Raw genomic sequence first — 14,863 nt, 5'->3', positions numbered from 1 at the left:
ACAGCTGAGATATAGGAAAGTATTTTAAAAGGTTTTTCTGAAAACATTCAATATTTCCATATTTAACATGTAATAATAATAATGTGATCATTTCCAAAGGACTGTAAAATGGCGCTGGATTACGTCATTAATCAGCTGGTGGTGTGATTAAAGTATGACGTCATCATCATCATGTTCCATCAAACAAAGATGGCGGCGCTGTGGGACAGGTGAGGTGGAATTACAGGTTCACACCAGCAGCAGTTGTTTCTGTTGTTTCACAGTTTCATTACATTTTAGAAAAAATGTAGCTTGAACAGAAAACTAGCGTTACTAATAATTTAATAAGTTAGCTGCTAGCATTACCGTTACCTGTTAACCGCTTAGCATAACGTTCAGAAACCATTAGCTAACGTGGGTTAACTAGCTAAACTGAAATTCGTACAAACACTTAAAAGTAAATAAGGAAACGTGTTTGTGTACATTTCCTGACCTTGGCCAGTGCTAAGCCATGCAAACATTTGTCTTCATTAGTTTAATGTTATGCTACACTAGCTAGCGTTAGCATTGCTTCAGCTGACTCACCTGTGAGCCGCTTTGGATAAAAGCTTCTGCCAAATAGTTTAATGTGAATGGATCGGGATTCTGCAAAGTCCTGCAGGATTTGGATGATCGTTGCCAAACCACTGTCAACGGAGAGGTCACCTGGTTTTCAGGGTCATTAGTGAGTCAAATGTGGGCTAATAGGGAGGTTTAAGAAATCCAGGAAAGGTGAAATATTAGAGCATGATGTCACCTGTTCTGATGAACACATCCTGAATAAGAAGGTGCAGCTACGTCAAACCAGGTGTAGATACCTGGGATAGGTGTGCGTTCACCGTTAGGATCGATCAGAGTCACCTGTTAAACAGTGAAACAGAGATGTAGGAAGAGTTCAAACATAAAATCCAGAAATAATTATTAAGCAGCGTCCCAGAGAACACGACATCTGCATTTGCATAGTTAGTGAACATATGACCTGAACAGCTGCAGTATGAATGTCTTAAATTAGATTAGAACAATAAATAAACTGATCAGAAAAATACAAACACACATAAAATCACAACATTTTTAAAAACAACATTAAAAAACAGGAGTTCTTTTAAATGTGGACTTGGCTGTGGGCCTGATGCAACTTCAGTTATTCTTAGTTAAGTTAGTCTATGTTGTTTGACTGTTCATCATCTGTTTGCATGTCAACATGTTGCACTAAATCTATTTTATTTGAAAATCTTAACCAGAGTTTAATCGGTACCGTGTCCACACGGTTGCGCTGTTGGTCCAGTAAACAGAAAGGCACGTTGTTAATGGACTTTGGATGTGATTGGTCCGTTTGCCCTGAACACTTTTCATCCTCCTGCATATCTTGGTTGGTTTTGTCAGCAGGTCAGTCTCACACAGCGCTCTCTTCCTGGAAGTTTGACATCTGAGGTTTCCACTTTCAAACTGGAACTGAAACGTTTTAATGGAAAACGTCGTGTCTGTTCTCCGCTGTGCGTAAAGTGATTACTGCGTTACGGAACCCAATCATCAAAACACATTCAGCCATGTCCAGCAGTCACTTGGTGAAAGCTCTGGAGGACCTGAGTCTGGATCCGGGCTATGTGACTGGAGATCCCTGCCCATCCATCAGTCTATCCTCCTCCAGCACATCGAGGCATTCTCAGGCCAACACGGGCACTTCTCACCGGGGTCCCTTTTGGCAGCACGCTGGTTCTCTGTACAGTAGAAACGGCAGCTGGGACACGGTGAGCACACTGCCGGGGGACACGGTGGACATCCTGGCCAAGTGTCCGTGCCTCCCGGAGCTGGAGGATTATCCCTGGGCTGAGCAGGAGCTGCGAGAAGTGGTGCGTAAAGTCTCTGGGTCGGATGCGTCGTTCAGTAGTGAAGCTGTTCACCGGCTGTCCGTTCTGCTCCGCAGAGCCTTGGTGCGGATCTCCAGAGAAGCGCAGCGGTTGAGCGAGCTCCACAGGCGGTGCACACGGTTGGAGGTCCAGAGCGCGATGGAGCTAGTGCTGAGCTGGAGTCTGGCCGAACAGTGCATCTCCTCCGCGCTGAAGGCCGTGTCCCTGCACTGCATGAGCTCCGGTGACACCGCGCATCAGCGGGGCAAGTCCGCACGCTGCGGGCTGTTGCTCTCCGTGGGGCGCTTCTTCAGGTGGATGGTGGAGACACGTGTGTCGGTGCGCGTGCACGAGTACGCAGCCGTCTTCCTGACAGCCTGCATGGAGAGACTGGCGGAGGAGGTGACCGTGCGGGCACTGCAGGCGGCGAGGCTGAGCGCAGAGGACACGGAGCAGGGCGGCCAGGTCACCTGCTGCCCGGTGACCGCAGAGGTTCTGGAGGGGACTGTTAACAACGACGCGGAGCTGTGGGGGCTGCTGCAGGTCTATGAGCATCTTATATGTGGCAAAAATGCCAACGGTGAGTTCCACAACCTCTCTACACGATTTCATTTTAACTCATAAAATCAACTTCTTAAAAGGTTAGAAATGACTTTAAGGAGGAAAACAGGACACGGGTTTCACATATATTAAAGGAAAAACATTATAAAATCCTAATTGTCCCGTTTTAATAAGGAGTTTATCAAGCAAAACAAACTACTTCTATGTTTCTAGCTTTTCTTATGTGAGGATTTAGCCACATGCCTGTATAATTTTGGGCTAAAAGAACTCACACAGAGCTGGTGAAATTGTGTGATATTTATAATGTTGATGTATGATGTACTGTATTCTGATTATCATTTGTGAGAAGGTGAAAAGAGGATGAAAGAAACTAGATTTTCTAGAAGTCACACATCAGAAACAAACTTCCCTTTTCCATTTTTCCCTAATTGTGCGAATGTTGATGCACCATCTAAGAACATCATACTGCACATGAAGCTTCAGTCTGTGCTGTGCTTCAGAAGCTTAAGTCGTTTTTCTATTAAAGCTTCTTTCATCACTATTTGTTCAAATCTGGAACATGTCTGTGAGGGTTTTGTCTGTATTCTAAGATTATGCACTTATGTGCTGGAAAGTTGATAAGTTAGGTTTTTAAAAATAATTATATTGTTATGATACAACAGCTACACTTCCCATGAAACCACAGCATGACTCCATTAGTTGAGACTCATTAGACCTGTCTTGAGGAGCTGAGCTGAACCCAGCCTGGAGGGAAATCTCTGCTTCCTGCACAGTCATTTGTTAAAGGGGGGTATTACTGAGAAAAGAGTTAATGGCGACATGAAATTTCTCAGAAAGTAATCTAGATAGGACTAATAGATAATTACCAGCAGTTTAAGAAGTCTTCCAGTAACACGGAGAGGGTGGTGGGAAACCCCCACAGACAGGAAACGGGTATTTTAAGTAATAACAAGCACGGAAGTGGAAGATCCTTGTAGATAAATATGTGTGGTCAGATGCTCACTGAGTGTTATTCTAATATGTTTTAGCAGAGACCTGACACATTATATTCTGAAATAACTGAAGCTGAATTTACTGTTTGTCACACAATTAGATTCTGTTTGTGGCAGCAGCAGAAAGGTGAGGCTCCGGTCTGAAAACTGGCTTAGTGGTGAGATGAAAATGAAAAGAGAGAGAGTTAGGGTTCGGACACCAAACATAAAGCAAAGTGTACTCTTAAATGTTGATTTAGTTTCAAAATGAGACCATTTAAAGGGAATAAATATATAATAAAAAAAATGCAAATCATAAACGGCAATAAATCAAAATGAAATGAGACATTTTGTTAAAGCACTTATTAAAGAACTGAGGTCAACCCCACTGAACAAGTTTATCAGTTTCTTGTGGATATGAACATGATAAACAGAAGCGAGCTTCAACCCCCCATCCCATGAGAATGAACAGGAAGAAGCAGGTAAAGTAAACGAGTGAGTGTTGTTAGCCTCTGACCCACACAGACGACACAAAGGAGCTCTCATTCCCGCTCAGGCTACAGGGCACGAGGTTCATGGCTCCCAGCACCGTCGGGTAAACAAGCAGCCAGTGTAGCTGCTGGCAGGCGGAGAGGCAGCCTGTCACCCTGCTGCAGTAACAGCACACACACACTGTTACCTTGCTCAGATTTTAATAAGGACATTGTTCAAGGACCAATTGGCTAAATAGTTATACCTGATGTGGCGATGAAAGCAGCAGTTTTCCAGCAGTGAAATGTGAGAAGATGCTTCCACTCTGTTTGCAGAGCTGAGAGTATCCAAATACGCAGCTTGTAATGTCATTATCTTCGTCAGTCACTACACAGAGATTTACATTTACAGATTTACAGTCGTGTCTGCAGACATATGATTAAACGATTCACTTTCCTGTCATTAACCTGTCATTGTTTTTAGTTTTTTCTGCTTTTACTGGCTTCTCCTCCGACGTACTTTAATTTGACGCTGTAGTAAACAAATGATCTTGATGTCAGTTAATGATATGTCAGACACTTTGTGGCTAATCAGAATCTTGATATTTAGTTTTATGATGCTAATTGGTCTGTAGCAAGCAGCATACATTTTTCCCTCTTTCCACCACAACATTAAAACCAGCAATGTTATTTTTTGGAATCTTATAGACATTGAAAAATAAACAATCAAACTGGATGATGAAGAAGAGAGACAAGGCGCAGCAAATGGAAAACGCTTGAAGGATTCATTAAGCTCTGCATAGTTCTCCTCTTTACAGTGTGTGTGGTTGTTTTTCAGGTTGATGCTCAGACTGGAGAGGATGTGGAGACAGACAGCTGCAGAAAGTGTCTGATACTGAGTCCAGTTAGAGAGATCAGAGCAGGGAGTAATCCAACACTCCCTGAGCTGCCAAACATCATTTAATGTCATCTCCATCTGGCCTTTATGGAAAACTCTAAAACACAAGTTGAAGCTTTGTTATTTTTTCATGATAATACAAAGAGATATTTTGACCTATGTTTAATTTTTGTGGGTGAGAGAGTGAAGCAAAGCACAAACGATATAAATTGATGGTTGGTGACTTTTTGAGCCTCTGTGATTAACAGTTTTAGTCAAATGCTGAGGTAGATGCTGGGTGGGTGGGGCTGTATCTCTCTCACAGGGCCTGTTTGGATGTTTTAATGAGACGTCATCAGACTGTGCTCTGTTGTTAACACCACCTCATTATTGCTGACTCCTGGTTCTGTGTTCATGTCACTAAAGCCTTCTGTCAACTGTGTGAGAGCCTGAGCCAACAGCGTCCCCCCGCACTGGCTCCAGACATAAGGCCGTAGCTTTTAACCAGATTACTTATCTAATTACTACCAAAGCTTCCCGCCAAATCTGCCTGCATTTTGCGTTTGACATGACTTTATCTAAAATTGGGAGTGCCAGCAAAAAGGAAAGAGCAGGATAGTTTGTAAAGGTTCGACCTTCACCTTTCTTAATTAGTGCATGTAGAAAATGATTGAATCCTGCCTTCTTTGTGCCTTGTGGTATTCTTCTTCTTCTAGTGTTTTACTAAATGGTAAGCAGGACAAAGTTGTTAAAGATTGAAAAGTTTTCAAGCTTTTTCAGCTTTGTCTTGTTTTGTCTGTGGGCTTTTTAGTCATATTTTCAAAGAATGCATGTGGTTGAGGTGTTGTGGCATCTATTTATGTCAAGTTGTATTTGCAGTACTGTTCATGTTTGCTGGAAGGTCGATTTGTTTATTTCTCTAACCAGTCGGTATCAAGTCATATCGTTTCCTTTAGAGCCTGTGATTTAGCGTTTAGTCTAAATTTCACCTTTGGTAGGTGAATTGCATGTTCAGGTGGGTTAAGGTCTCACAACTGGCTTAGCCTGTCCAAAACCTTGCACTTTGCTTCTGAAATCTTTTTGTTAAATGTTTTGCGCCAGTGTCTTGCTGTATGATGAAGACCCACAGTACACACACACACGCACACACACACACCTTTGCCCCTCTGTGGTTCTGTTGTCCCACCTAAACACTTGCAGCATTATACCAGGCAGCAGAAAGGAGCTGTTGTTTTTTGGCCTAGTGACTGTGCCTCTGTTTTCATTTGAGACACACAAGCTCACCGCCTCACAAACATTCACACTCAGTACACACACTCATACAGTACACACACTCTTTGTCTGACTTGAGAGTTGTTAAGCTTTCTGTTTTTATTCAGCCACACATACACGCAAGGAAGGAGTCTGAGGAAATGACTTAATCACTTATGGTTCTGGGGGTAAGCAGATCAGTGTTGGCCACAGGGGCTAGACTGAGGTGTGTGTTTGTGTTGGGGAGCACTACACAGGTAGGGATTAGAAAACTGTGATTTGTGCTTTGTCCTCCGCAGACTGGTCTCCTGTTGTGTGCCCATGGGTAAATGCTTGTTCACTCTGCCCTGCATGGTAATCAGCACCAATTATCTGCCACACTCACCTCTAGTCAAACTAAAGACTCCTTTCATTCAGTCCAGACAAGAACTGACCTTTAGAAGGTTGAGGTGTGTTTTCCTGATCAGAGTGATGAATCTCTTCAGGCAGAATTGACCACAATGACCCTTCTACAGTAATACAAGCATTCAGTTTTACGGTTTTATAACTTCTATCATTTAAAATAGTCCCTGTCCCTGGTCAGGATCAGTACATTTCTATAGTCATATCCACATGATCATAGAAATGTGAATGTTTTCTTTCTATTTAAAAACCTTTAGAGCAACAGAGGAAATGTCTAGTATGTTTACAGGAGAACAGAAAATTTCAATTTCTTGAGTAATATTCACAGCAAAAGTCATGACAATTTCAGTCATACACTTGATTCTCATTTCAGTGGCTAGAACAATTTGAATGGCTTGAATCAAAATAATATATTTTCCTGTAACATATGTTCTGCTGCTGTTTTAACGTTTGATGTGAAAATAGTTCTCTCCGGGTACCCCAGCTTCCTGCCACCTCCAAAGACAATTGGTGACTCTAACTTGCCCATAGGTGTAAATGAGAGTGTGAAAGGTTGTCTGTCTCTGTTTGTCCCCGTGATGTATATCCTGCATCTTGACCGATGACTCCAGGACTCCCATGACCCTCGAGTGACAAGTAGTCAAGAAAATGAGTGAGTGAGATGAGACAAGAAACAGGCGACGATATCGTTGTGCTTTCCTCATTTTGATGGTGAAGATATTTCTCCTCGTGAATGGTAGAGGTTGACTCATTTGAGCTGGTTGTGTGTCGCCTGTATGACACTTCAGTTGTTTCACAGATTTTCCTCACTGAAGCTGTTTCATTGTGTGGAAGATCAGGAGTCAGCAAATCCCTGATTCAGCAGGACACAGTAGACGAGGATGTCATCAGTATGTTTGTTTTTAAAGTTGTTGATCGTTCTGTAAGGTTTTTAGTTGTGTCGGCATCCATAAAAACCACTGCTGCAGTGTAAAACCTTTTCCTGTTTGCTTCAACACGCTCAGTTTGTTCCAGAAATGGCAGACACACATTGTGTTTTCTGAAAAAAGTGCTTCATAGCCAGTCCATTCAGTAGTTTTAGCGACATCTCTTTCTGGGCCAAAAGGGCCGGGCTGATGCACCATCCTTACAGATAAATCACAGGGTCACAGAAAAGTATTAATACTGTGTTTTTGTTTTGTTTTTTTAAATAAGGAGAGTTGTCGCTACCAGCCCATGTGAGCCCATACACAAAGGTTCCAGAGGACTCGGTGGAGAGCAGGGAGGATGCGTACATCCAGCTGGAGCTGCGTACTCTGGAGCAGGCGCTGCTGGCCACTTGCGTGGGCAGCATTGCAGAGCTCAGTAAGTGTGTGGGTGTGTGTAACTGCTGCCACAGTTGGCTCCTGTTTTTAGTGTGTATTTGTTTAAACGGTGTCGGGCTCTTGGGACACGTCGTCAGTGGCTGCCTGCTCCCCCTCCGTCATACAACAACCTGTGGCTTGTGTCCAGAAAACAAGGGCACCTTCACACCCTGCAGGCCACCGTAGCTCATTATCTGTAGGCTCTGACAGAAAGAAAATAAAAAGGCCTCAGAACCTTCATTGTTTTTGGCATTTCATGAATCCCATCCTCATGTGAACGCAAAGCACTGTAGCACATAAAGTCCTCATATTGTTTTTTCAACTTTTTACATTTTCCCCTTGTTACATTTTGAATATAGAATAGAATTAAGAGAAACCTAAAACTTTCAGGTGGTCTTGTAGCTGGAAAGATAGTGAACTCAAGTAGTTTGGCACCTACATACAGCATCCAAACCATACCTTATGATGGTTTTTGTCTGACTCTTTGTCTTCTTTCAGGTGATCTGGTGTCTCGAGCAATGCACCACATGCAGCGTCTGCGCAGCTCAAGTCCTTCCATCAGCCCAACCCGCTCAGCCAATCAACTGTCAGTATCCTGGGCCCCGGACGCCCTCCGGACACTCTATTACTTCCTATCCAACCCACATATGGAATCACTGGAGAATCCCAGCCTGGAGCCTCCGACCATGATGCTGAGCGGAGAGAGGTTTTGAAGAGCTTTTGTTTCTTTTTCCCTGTTTTAGCAAAAAAATATTTTGAATTGTGCATTTAACATCTTTTAAAAGGAGAAACCCTGGTTAAAACTGTTTTAGACAAGATTATATTTTCCTCATTTAGTTGACAGCTGTGATTGATGACCAAGCTATCTCTGCGACAACTGAGTTTATCAACTGATAAAGACTGAGTTGCAATAGAAACTTCTCAAAAACTTGGTAAATTGACTTTATGATTGTTATTGAGTGTTGTGACAGATTGTGTTGCACAGATCTTAAGTAAGTTATTAAGAAAAATAATAAATAATAAATGAAATCATTTAAAGAGGCGAAACATTTTAAAACATGACTACATGATGTAAATAATCAGAAGCAAGGTTAAATAAATAAATGCTGCAGCAAAGGTTTCTGTCCTACAGTTTGGATGAACTAGAATACTTAAAATTCCAGAGAACCTGAAGTGCTTCATTAAATTAAATGTAAAAATGAATGTGAAAACTGAAAATAAGTGAACAGATATAAAGAAGCCACGTATTTGCTGATTGTATGTTAATCTTCCTTTAGGCCGTTCCTGCTTCTCCCTCCTCTCATGGAGTGGATCAGAGTTGCTGTGGTGCACGCAGAACATCGCCGCAGCCTATTGGTGGACAGTGATGATGTCAGACAGGCAGCCAGGCAGCTCCTCCCAGGACTGGACTGTGAGCCCAGACAGTTAAAGTAAGACTGAAAATACACAAAACTGACATTGGTCCAGACCAGGTGACTTAGCTTGTTCCTACAATTACCAAGCCGTTTTAGTCTGCACAGAGAGATGTGACACACTCTAAGATACTCGTGAACGCTCCCTGAACATTTATGCTAGCAGCTTGTTGTTAATCAGATGATACCAGGGAAGTTGTGATTGCTCTTACGAATCACCAGTCCGGCTCTAAAAGGTGCATGATGCTCCACACCCCCTGCTTGAGATAAAACTGTCTACAAGAGGAGCAGCAGCTTCCTAAATCCAGCCAGGAAGAGTGAATGATGTAGAACTCAATAAATATTTCCTTCTGTGCACCTCTGCAGGTCAGAGTGCTGTTTCCAGTCGTTTAAGTGTCTCGATGCAGAAGCTGCTAAACTCAAGTTCCAGCTGGATTTGGGCTTTAGAATGCTCTCATGTGGCCGAGCAGATCTCGTCCACCAAGCCACGCAGCTTTTGGGAGCTCAGGGTGTCAACACCATAGATGACCAGGTAACACAGAGCACATTTACTATTGTTTGTTTACAACAGTACAAAGATCTGCAGAAGTAATAATAATTGTTATATATGATGATCATTGTTTTGGTTTAATATTAAGTATAATCCATTTTTAAGTTGTGTTCAGAGCTGTACATGCATCACCCATCTGTAGAAATGTAATACAAGGTTTAAAAATTATTTAGATTGTATTTGGAGGTTTAATTACTGTTTCTTCAACACAATCAAGGCTGTGATTGATCAGGCTTGATCCCACCGTCAGTATTAATACCTAGGACCCAAAACACTGATGATTTTACAAAAGTGATTTAAGGTAAAATGCATGTGTTTCTGCAGGGAATGACTCCTCTGATGTATGCCTCTGCTGCAGGGGATGAAGCGCTGGTGCAGATGCTCATAGAGGCTGGAGCTCACCTGGATCTGCAGGTAAAAACAAGGCTTCTGACTCACCTGTAACACACACTGCATCACAGCTGGTTATCGTCATTGTCACTGTTCTGACTGAAGAGAGTGTGTGTGTGTGTGTGTGTGTGTGTGTGTGTGTGTGTGTGTGTGTGTGTGTGTGTGTGTGTGTGTGTGTGTGTGTGTGTGTGTGTGTGTGTGTGTGTGTGTGTGTGTGTGTGTGTGTGTGTGTGTTCGTTCAGGTCCCAGGCTGCTCTGTCAGAAACCCATCTGTTCACCCGGGCAGTAGGCGCTGGGTGGCCCTGACGTTTGCTGTGCTGCACAGTCACCTGTCTGTGGCTCAGGTACAGGCTCAGTACAGTAACAGCAGTAGATTTTTCAATGTGAAGTAGATATTCACTTCTGATTAACTGTTTTTTTTTTTTTATTAAGCCATCTAAACACACATCTGAATGTACAAGTCGTTTAAAGGATTGTTAATTAGACCGCTCCAGAGTGAATTTTTACCGTCTTTATATTAAACTAGGCCAAACTGAACCTGAACTAAACTGTCTGTAAACAGAGATAAAATGCTTCTTCTGCACCGTCTCCATAGTGAAGATAGATGCTGCTTAAACAAATCTTCTCCAACTGCTGTGTCCTCGTGTTGACAGCTGCTGCTGGAAGCTGGAGCAGATGTGGAGGGTGGAGCCCAGGTGGATGGTCAGGAATCCTCAGCTGAGACACCACTACAGTTGGCATCTGCTGCAGGTATGGTGTCAGAACTCAGTGTGTTTGACCAGACAGTACCTAATACCTGATTGTGCAGTACAGCACAGAAACACCACACTAAAAGAAGTGAGGTTAAAACGTTGCATGGTATTACATAGTTGCTGGTTGCTGAGTTAATCCATTGAGGGTAGTGGGTTTGTGGTCACTGTAGGATTTGGGGTGGTTGCCATTTTATTTGACGATGGTGGCTACTGGTTTTTACCTTTTTAGATGTTTAGGGTTTGGAAAAACTGTCTGTCACTATCTGCTTCAGGTTATATACTTTTTATGCATCATGTCATATTCTGTGGACGTTGCACTGCAAACTGTGTCTGTAGGCGAAAGTGTAATGACAAGAGAGACTGAACTTCTGATCTGATCTACCCAGGTTATTATGAGATGGTGAGCCTCCTGCTTACCCACGGAGCAGACCCTCTGCTCAGAGTGCATCACGGGAACTCATTGACCTCACCACTATATGAAGACATGAACTGTTTCAGCTACGCTGCAGCACATGGGCACAGGTGACTCTTTCAAAGCTAGCCCCTGTGTTTCCAATTTCTATAACTGCAGATACAAAAATGTAGATAACACCTGATTTTCCTGTCAACTTAAACTCCACTTCATATTATATAATTGATGGCACCTCGTACTTCTTCTTCTCTCCAGAAATGTTGTGAGGAGGCTGTTGCTGCAGCCACGACACAGGAAGGAGGACATCCTTTCTCTGGAGGAGATGCTGGCTGAAGGGGTGGAAGAGGAGGTGAAAACTGCAGCACGCGCTCCAGCTCCTGACTCATTGAGCTCTGTTCCTAGACTGTGTAAGGTCACAATGAAAGCTCTGCAGCAGGCAGCGTACTACAGTGCCGAGCACGGCTACCTGGATGTAACCATGGAACTCAGAGAGATGGGTACGTTTTCAAACTCGCAAACATTTCTGTCACAATCTGCAGACTGTTCTACATGCATAAAATCTGAACACATGCACAGTAAAGCTGTATTCTGCATTAATCATTAAATTTCTCAAATCATCAAATTCAAGACAACTAGATATAGATTTTATTCCACATTAAAAAAAAAAAACAAATTCCTCAGCCTCAAACTGCCAAAATACCTCAGCGATCTCAGTCTTGTTCATCTACCTGCTCTGTCCAGGTGTTCCCTGGAAGCTCCACATCTGGCTGGAGTCTGTCCACAGAGCCCAGCAGCTGTGCAGGGATGAAGCCATCGTCTCCCTCCTTACAGAGTTCCCCTCTATTAAACCGGAGGACTACAGCCCTGAGTTGCCCTCCACAGGCATACCGCTCATGTTCAGGATGTTGGAAACCAGCAAGGTACGCACGTCTGACGGGACACAGACAACAGCTTTATTGACTGTTATTAAGTAAAAAAAGTTGTTTAACCTGATGTTCCACACATGTGAAGCTCATTTTGTTGTCCTGCTGCAGGACTATGTGATAACCAAGAGGTTAGCGTCTGTGTTTTCTCACTGCTACGGCTCCTCTCCTGTTCCTGCGATCCCTCCCATGGATGTCGCTCTCTCTACACAACTTGGTACATGTGGTACACATAACAATCTCAAATCGTGATTGTTAATTTTCTAATTTGTCTTGAATCAAAACAGTGGTATGGTTCTTTATTCTTTATGGGGAGAAGAACTCTGTCAAACTCATTCAACAGTTGTTTAAGAGTTAGAGCCACAGTCAGTGCTGGACAGCAGTGTGACGTCTTGTGTGTCTCTGTCCTCAGATATTTGTTTCCTCAACAATCAGGAGATGTCTGATGTGACGTTCATGGTGGAGGGCCGTCCGTTCTTTGCTCATCGGGTGCTGCTGATGTCGGCTTCTGAACGGTTCATAAAGAATAATTATATTCTTAACCTCAGTGGTTCACTTCATATTTAAGCACTTAACTTTTAAACTTGACTTTTTAAAATGGAGATACAAACGTTGTGGTGAGGTTGTTCAAGCTGATAATGTCATTTAACACCATACAAATGATTTCTGCATGTTTTAAAACCTGCCTTTGAGATAGTACTGAATTTATGGTTCAAAATACACAAGTAGAAATGTAAATTAAAAACTCAAAGGAACATGTTTATACATTTAATTTACTGTCAGATGTCATTGAAGTGCTCAGTTTACTAAATGTGACTTTAGTTGATTCACCTTCTGCTAGTTGATATTTCTATGCACTTCTTTCTCGGGGCGTATTTTTCCTTATTTTGTTTTTTTTTTGTTTGTTTTTTATTTTTATGAATTGTCATCTTAACTTTATTGTTAATGCTACGACATTTAAAAATCTTCTAAAAGCAGGCTACAATGCTCTCCCTGTCACCCATATTCTCATTTAAAAACAAAGCTTAAGTTGTGTTTTCATGCCTTCAGGTTTCGACAGATGCTTAGTGATTCCCCCGACAATATCATCCACATCAGTCACATGACCTACAACACTTTCCAGGTGAGACACACATTTACCTTCTGTCCTTAGGTGTTGGTGTGACCTAGACTCTGCTGTGTTCATCAGCTGTCTGACTGAAGAGTGTGTTTTCCACAGATGATGATGAAGTCTTTATACTGTGGAGGAACAGAGGGACTGACTCTCTCGCACACAGAAGCCATCAAGGTAAAATTACTACCAGACCATGTCACCCTTCTTCCTAATCTTAATTTATTTAGCAGAAATTCATGTTTCTTTATTGTTTTGTAGCTGCTGCCCGTGGCCACTTTCTTCCAGCTCCGAGGTCTGCAGAGGAGCTGCGACATGAAGCTGTCTCAGAGTTTGACTCTGGACAACGTTGTCAACATCTATCAGATCGCCAAGGTATGAACAACCTGTAGAAACGAAACCACTGTGACTCCAGTCACAGTTTCCTTTGACTTTTGTATGGGATTCTGTATATTTGGAAATGTTCAAGGCAAATGTGCCTTTTTCTTTCTTTTTCACCCTGTGATCAGTTTTATTTTATTTTTACTTACTTCTTCTTTTAATTTGTGAGTCATCAATTCCTAGAAATAAACTAGTTGTTTCCCCGAAAGGTAAATGTCTGTAAATTAGTACCATCCCCAGGGAAAAAGACATTGCTCGTTCCAGCTATTTAAATCCAATTATCTGCTGATGTAATTTCAGCCTTTTAATCTTTTGACACTTAACAACTTTTTTCCTTGTTGAAACTTTGTTTTTTGACAGTAGTAAAATGCAAACTACATTGTTCCGTCTGTTTTCAGCATCACAAAGCAGCTGAACTCTGTAGGTTCTGTGAGGGGTTCTTTCTTCAGAACATGGTTTGGCTTCTGGACCGGGAAGACTTCCACCGCCTGCTGCTGGGTGGCGTTGGTCAGGAGCTGCTCTGCCCAGGACCAGATCAAGCGATTCTCATCAGGAAGCTGGAGGCAGCACTGATCAACAGACTTTACATCCTTCACTCAGCGTGCCGAGAGTAGACGCTGCAGCCTCCATCACCCTGGACTGTGTTCAGCCACTGGTATGTGTTCTACCTGATGAGGTGAATAAACTGCGGCATCTGAACAACTTGATCTATTTATTTGTCTTGACACAAGTGGACATTTAGCAGCTGGGATATGATCATGGAGGACGTTGATAATTTAGTCTTTTTCAAGTGAAATGAAGCATTTCTATTTTTTTTTGTTTTTACTTAAAAATTTTCATGTCACCATTAATCAGGTGTTTTTCTTTCTTTTTCTTTTTTTTGCGACTGAACTTTTTAAGGTTTCACTTGTGTCAGAACTTTAAAAAAGTATTTATAACACAGACATGACCTCAGTCTTCAAAGTTGAAGACTTCAAACTGTACACTAACATGATTTGATGAACCTGACACCACAGTAACAAGAATACCATTTTCACACACTTTGATTACTGATGTGCCAATTAGAACATTTTCCTGAATCAAACAGACGCTGCTGCACTGCAACACGTTTACAAGTGAAATGCAAAACCTCTGCAGCTACATGTAGAAAATCAACTCTGAATTTGTAGTTTATGTACATATTTTTGTGAAT

The 14,863-nt window shown here is 42.3% G+C and overlaps 1 protein-coding gene across 2 annotated transcripts; it reads left to right on the top strand.

Annotated features, from left to right (window-relative positions):
* The first annotated feature begins 185 nt into the window (after nt 1-185).
* On the top strand, nt 186-14,825 carry LOC113173904 (ankyrin repeat and BTB/POZ domain-containing protein 2-like). 2 transcript variants are annotated; one of them, XM_026377485.1, is made up of 18 exons: nt 186-209; nt 1,405-2,445; nt 7,592-7,741; nt 8,239-8,446; nt 9,018-9,170; nt 9,519-9,684; nt 10,027-10,116; nt 10,335-10,436; nt 10,746-10,842; nt 11,231-11,366; nt 11,512-11,753; nt 11,998-12,176; nt 12,291-12,396; nt 12,592-12,694; nt 13,230-13,302; nt 13,399-13,467; nt 13,552-13,665; nt 14,070-14,825. In XM_026377485.1, the coding sequence occupies exons 2-18, from the start codon at nt 1,566-1,568 to the stop codon at nt 14,283-14,285; spliced, it is 3,084 nt and encodes a 1,027-aa protein (XP_026233270.1). In that variant the 5' UTR covers nt 186-209; nt 1,405-1,565; the 3' UTR covers nt 14,286-14,825. The 2 variants fall into 2 exon arrangements, with proteins under 2 accessions (XP_026233270.1, XP_026233271.1); XM_026377486.1 differs by having other exon boundaries at nt 190-209; nt 1,402-2,445.
* The last annotated feature ends 38 nt before the right edge of the window (nt 14,826-14,863 follow it).

Source organism: Anabas testudineus, chromosome 3, assembly GCF_900324465.2.
Source record: "Anabas testudineus chromosome 3, fAnaTes1.2, whole genome shotgun sequence".
Lineage (NCBI taxonomy): Eukaryota > Metazoa > Chordata > Actinopteri > Anabantiformes > Anabantidae > Anabas > Anabas testudineus.
Note: the sequence above shows the minus strand (reverse complement) of the source record. Positions and strands in the feature narration are given on the sequence as shown.